Raw genomic sequence first — 6,000 nt, 5'->3', positions numbered from 1 at the left:
ATGACCCGTTTGGGTGGGGTCTTTGATTATGCTGGCTGCTTCACCAAGACAATGAGAGGTAAAGACAGAGTCCAAGGAGGGGAGGCTGGTGTCAGTGATGCGCTGGGCTGTGTCCACAACTCTCTGCAGTTTCTTGCGGTCCTGGGCAGAGCAGTTGCCATACTAAGCTGTGATACATCCAGACAGGATGCTTTCTATGGTGCATCGATAAAAGTTGGTGAGAGTAAAAGGGGACAAACCGAATTTCTTTAGCCTCCTGAGGAAGTGGAGGCGCTGGTGAGCTTTCTTGGCCGTGGCATCTACGTGGTTGGACCAGGACAGGTTGTTGGTGATGTTCACTCCCAGGAACTTGAAGCTCTGAGCCCTCTCGACCTCAGCACCATTGATGTAGACAGGTGCATGTACACCGCCCCCTTTCCTGATGTCAGTGACCAACTCTTTTGTTGACATTGAGGGAGTAGGGGGCCAAGCACGCAGCCTCGAGGTGTCATTGAATGGTCAGCGAGAAGGAGATTTGTTTCCGATTGAGGTCTACCGATGCGGAAGGCAAGGGTCCAGTTGCAGAGGGAGGTCCAGAGACCCAGATCTTGGAGCTTGGTGATAAGTTTGGAGGGAACAATAGTGTTGAACTGCTGTTGGTGAACAGCAGCCTGACGTACGTGTTCCTGTTGTCCAGATGGCCCAGAACAGAGCAGGGAGCCAGTGGAATAGCATCTGCTGCTGACCCTCTGTGGCGATAGGCAAATTGAAAGGGATGCAGCTCATTTCTGAGGCTGATTCGCCTGAATCGAATGCGGGGAGAGTTTTAAAAAAATGCAAGGTTAACATAGGGTTTATGTAAGTGGGTAATGCATCCCGTATGGCACAGGGAGAGTGTAATACACCCCGCACGGTGCACGGAGAGTGTAATACACCTTGCATGGTGCACGGAGAGCACCGTTTGATGGTCAGCACAGACTCATTGGGCCGAAGGGCCTGTTTCTGCGCTGTGTAGCCCTTTCTCGGTCTCAGGTAATGGGGAAGGGGAGCAGACCTCCCTCCTCGCCCTCGGGTACGACGTACACTCTGGCACAGGAAGGAGGAACCGGCTGGCGTCCTCCACAGAGCACAGCTGACACCACGCTTCAAGCCACCGGGGGCCCTGAAGAGATCACAAGAGGGTGCCGTTTCCCTTCCTTCCCGCCAGCTGCCCCGTCTCTCCATCCAGCTCCGCAGAATTCCGGCTCTGTGGGAAGGTGGGAGAGGAGGCAGGCTCCTCGGCCATCTGTTCCTCCCTCACTGCTCGCTCTGGGGGGGGGGGGGGGGGGGGGGGGGTGGAGCTTCGTGCGATGGCTCAGGTAAGTTTGATCCAGTTCTGTCGTCTGCCATTCTGGAACAGGCTCTGCCAGGAGCTGTGTGTGCACAGGCTTGGTTAACGCGGTGAGACCGGCCAGTGCAGGTCACAGAGACGTCCATTTCTGAGATTGGTTGGGTGGGGGGGTGGTGTTGGGGGGTAGTGAGGGGGTTCTGTGAGTGAGAAAACAGATTCGATGGGTCTCAAAAGCAAGGACTCCGAACAGTCTGGCAGTAAATGATTTTATTTACAAAAGACGAGCGTGGAGGAATCGCACTGGGGATAAAATACATACATACACGCATACACGCAATGAACTAGGAACATACAATCAGAGAAAAACAATACAATACCCGCCACCCCTTGCCTCAGTGCAGGCATGGCTCTCTGTTACTAGGGACATTAACCAAAAGGCTCCCACCCCTTTAACAGTGCACACCTCGCCAACGATTTCTCCAGCACTGTTCCATGGTACTCGGCCTGGAGTGAAGCAGGGTGGTCCCTTGAAGATGGCAAAACGAGGGAGCCGAGCCCACGTGGCACCCTTTATAGTGCTGGAGGGCTGGGGGGGTCCAGCCTAGGTAATTTACAGGGGGCCAGTGACTCGGTGCCAGCAAGTACTAACCGATTACAAAGGCCAATGGCCCAAGGCCAAGTACAAGGGGCCAATGGTCAGGTGTGCACTGATGGGTGGGGTGGGGCCAAACCTCAACTGGCAGTGGTGTGTCTTCCGACCAGGTAGTGGGCAGTGCTGTCAGGTGACACCCACGACCCTCCACAATATGGGGGGGGGGGGGGGGGGGGTGGTGGGGTGAAGGGGAACTCAGCCCGTCTGCAATGGGTCAGAGTGTACCTCGAGATGTGAACCAGGCCCTTCAGCCCACCCAGAGCAACACACCAAATGCTGGAGGGACTCAGTGGGTCAGGTGGCATGAGGCTATAAGATACAGGAGCAGAATTAGGCCATTCAGCCCATCGAGTCTGTTCCATCATTCAATCGCTGCTGATGTTGTTTGCTCAGCCCCATTCTCCTGCCTTCTCCCCGTGACCCTTAACCCCCTCACCAGTCAAGAACCCATCAATCTCTGCCTTAAATACACCCAATACTTGGCCTCCACAGCCCTCTGTGGCAACGAATCCCACAGATTCACCGCCCTCTGGCTGAAGAAATTCCTCATCTCAGTTCTAAAGGGACGTCCCTTTATTCTGAGGCCGTGCCCTCGGATCCTGGACTCTCCCACTGACGGAAACACCCTCTCCACGTCCACTCTATCCAGGCCTTTCAGTATCTCCGTCATCCTTCTGAACTCCATCGAGAACAGGCCCAGAGACATCAAACGCTCCTCCTACGTTAAGCTTTTCATTCCCGGGAAAGCAGCTGTGGAGGGAAACGGACAGTTGGCCTTTCGGGTCGAGACCCTTCATCTGAGTTCCTCTGGCACCTTGTGTGTTGCTCCCGATCCCAGCATCTGCAGTCTCCTGTGTCTCCTCCAACCCGCCCAGCCCACACCTACCAGTAACCAGCCACTTGCACCAATCTTACACTAATCCCGCATTCATTCTCCTCGCATTCCCAATTGACACCCCTCCAGATTCTCCCCCTCACCCACGCACCGGGGGCAATTGACAGCGGCCGGTTAACCCACCGGCTCCCCCGTCTCTGGGACGCAGGAGGGAACCAGGTAAGCGCCTCTCCGCCCCAGCCCTCTCCCCTCTCCACTCTCAGTCCTGACGCAGGGTCTCGACGCGAAACATCTAAGTTTCCTACCGCGCCCCCCCCCCCCCCCAACCACAGATGCCACTCGACCTGCTGAGTTCCTCCAGCGGGTTTGTCCGTTGCTGCAGAGAATGAAATGGGATCGGTGTCAATGGATGGTTGGTAGGGACCCAATGGGCCGAAGGGCCTATGTCCATGCCGTGTGATTCCAGTGAGCCAGGAGGGTGTGTGTACGGGGGAGGCTGTGTCCTGACCTGACTGTGCAGTGGAAGGGAGGCAGTCTGATGCCCGGTGATCGTGTGCCAGGAGGGTGTGTGTACGGGGGAGGCTGTGTCCTGACCTGACTGTGCAGTGGAAGGGAGGCAGTCTGATGCCCGGTGATCGTGTGCCTGATCCTTACCTAGAACTGCCCTGAAATATTGATGAGGAGGCTGATAAGTGTACTTAGCGTGTAAATAATTCAAAGGAAACACTAAGTCCTCTTCTGCACGTGAACTCGAGAGACAGAGAGGCGCACAGGGTCGTGGGCGGGTAGGTGAGCTGGCTTCAGCATTCCTGCGGGGCAGAGGGATGGAGGAGTGGCAGGAAGAAGACGTCAACATGAATCCCCTGCACCCCAGCTCTGCCCCCGGGGCTGAAAGATCCCGCAAAACATCACCCCCCCAGGGGCCGTGACCCTGGTTCGACCTCTGGCCCAGGGGCCGTGACCCCACCCAACCTCTGCCCTGGGGGCCATGACCCCAACTGAACCTTTACCCCCAGGGGCCGTGACCCCAGTTCGACCTCTGGCCTGGGGGCTGTGACTTCACCCGACCTCGGCCCTGGGGGCCATGATCCCATCCTATCCTCTGCCCCTCGGGCAGGGGGTGGGGGCTGTGACCCCGTTTCGACCTCCCTTGGCCCTTCAGGCTCTCTCACCCAGGGGAGGGTCGTATGACAAGACCTCCAAGGGAAGGTCCAACTAGAGTTGGTGACCTTGGGGCACACGGTCTTCCTCCTTGGACCTGGAGAGCTGAGGGGCCTTTTAAATCGTGACTAACAGGAAACTGCCAGTCGCTCTCGCTGAGTCAGTGGGCAAAGTTGTCTGCTTCATATGGAGGGCTCCGAGCCCCCTGAATCCCAGCGCGCAGAAGGTGATAAATCCCCAGGAGCAGATGACCTGGAGCTCTGAAGGAGACAACGGTGACCACACACGTTACCATCTTCCAGACTTCCAACAATTCTATTTCACAGTGGGAAGGCAGCAAATGTATTTAACGAAGGAGAGAGGGGAAATCTTGAACCAGAGACCAGTGAGACGGACATAAATAGGAACAAAACGTTAGAGTCTATCATTGTAGCAAGTCAGTTGGATGATAATTATAGGGCTGTGTAGAGTCAAAGGAGGAATGAGGTGGTGTTCATGGACCGTTCAGAAATCTGATGGTGGAGGGGAAGAAGCTGTTCCTGAATCATTAAGTGTGGGTCTTCAGGCTCCTGTACCTCCTCCCCGATGGTAGTAACGACAAGAAGACATGTCCCGGATGGTGGGGATCCTTAGCAATGGATGCCGCCTTCTTGAGGCGCCGCCTTCTTGAGGCACCACCTCTTGAAGATGTCCTTGATGGTGGGGAGGGTTGTGCCCGTGATGGAGCTGGCTGAGTCTACAACCCTCTGCAGCCTCTTGTGATCCTGTGCATTGGAACCTCCATACCAGGCGGCGATGCAACCAGTCAGAATGCTCTCCACCGTACATCTATGGAAATTTGTAATAGTCTTTGGTGATGTACCAAATCTCCTCAAACTCCCAACGAAGTAGAGCCGCGAGTGTGCCTTCTTCATGATTGCGTCAATGTATTGGGCCCAGGATAGATCCTCCGAGATGTTGGTGCCCGGAAACTTGAAGCTGCTCACCCTTTCCACAGCTGACTGGTGTGTGTTCTCCCGACTTCCCCTTCCTGAAGTCCACAATCAGTTCCTTGGTCTTGCTGACGTTGAATGTGTTGTTGTTGCGACACCACTCAACCAGCTGATCTATCTCACTCCCGTACGCCTCCTCATCACCATTTGGTTCCACCATCTCCTTCTAGATAGCAACCATTCTCTGTGTAAAAAAATCTTACCCCTCAGATCCCCTTTAAAATTTCTTCCCTTCACTTTAAACCTATGCCCTCTTGTTTTTGATACCCTATCATGGAGAAAATATCTAGACCATCTACCCTATCTCTGCCTCTCATAATCTTATATACCTTGATCAGCTCAGCCCCCTCTGCTTCAGAGAAAATAAGCCTATTAAACAAAATTGGATTGCACATTTTTGGGAGTTAATAGACTGCTTACTGGCCTGTTTCACCATCTAAATCAATGAGGTGGAATGAGGGAATCAAGTATAATATATCCAAGGTTGCTGATTGGTCACAATGTGGATTGTGAGGAGGATGCAGAGGAGCCCCAGGAGATCGAGGCAGGTGAACTGAATAAGCAAAGACATGGCAGATGGAGAATGCTGTTACATGAAAAGGCACCTACATAGGTAGGCACAAAGTTAAACCTTGCAGAGTCGGGAGTTGGAGCACATAGTGAAGTGATACACTTCGGGAGATCGAATTTGAAGGCAGAATATAAGGTTAATGGCAGGACTCAGCAGTGTGGAGGAACACAAGGATCTTGGGATCCACGTCCATAGATCCCTCAAGGTTGCCACACAGATGATAGGGTTGTTAAGAAGGCATATGGGGTAGTCGAGGTATTGAGTTCAAGAGCCATGAGCTGATGTTGCAGCTCTATAGGACTCTGGTCAGACCACACTTGGAGTATTGTGTTTATTTCTGGTCGCCTCATTATTAGAAACAATGTGGAAGTTTTAGAGAGGGTGCAGAGATTTACCAGGATGCTGCCTGGATTGGAGAGCATGTCTTATGAGGATAGGTTGTGTGAGCTAGGGCTTTTCTCTTTGGAGAGAAAGAGGATG

At 53.8% G+C, this 6,000-nt stretch overlaps 1 protein-coding gene across 1 annotated transcript in view; it reads left to right on the top strand.

Moving 5' to 3' along the window:
* The first annotated feature begins 1,328 nt into the window (after nt 1–1,328).
* Nucleotides 1,329–6,000, top strand: part of LOC127585837 (gamma-aminobutyric acid type B receptor subunit 1-like) — a 54,685-nt gene continuing 50,013 nt past the window's right edge. Inside the window, exons 1-2 of the mRNA XM_052043537.1 lie at nt 1,329–1,337; nt 2,926–3,015. Coding sequence (XP_051899497.1) covers nt 1,329–1,337; nt 2,926–3,015 — 99 coding nt within the window. The remainder of the gene's footprint in view (nt 1,338–2,925; nt 3,016–6,000) is intronic.

Source organism: Pristis pectinata, chromosome 34 (genome assembly GCF_009764475.1).
Source record: "Pristis pectinata isolate sPriPec2 chromosome 34, sPriPec2.1.pri, whole genome shotgun sequence".
Classification (NCBI taxonomy): Eukaryota; Metazoa; Chordata; class Chondrichthyes; order Rhinopristiformes; family Pristidae; genus Pristis; species Pristis pectinata.
Note: the sequence above shows the minus strand (reverse complement) of the source record. Positions and strands in the feature narration are given on the sequence as shown.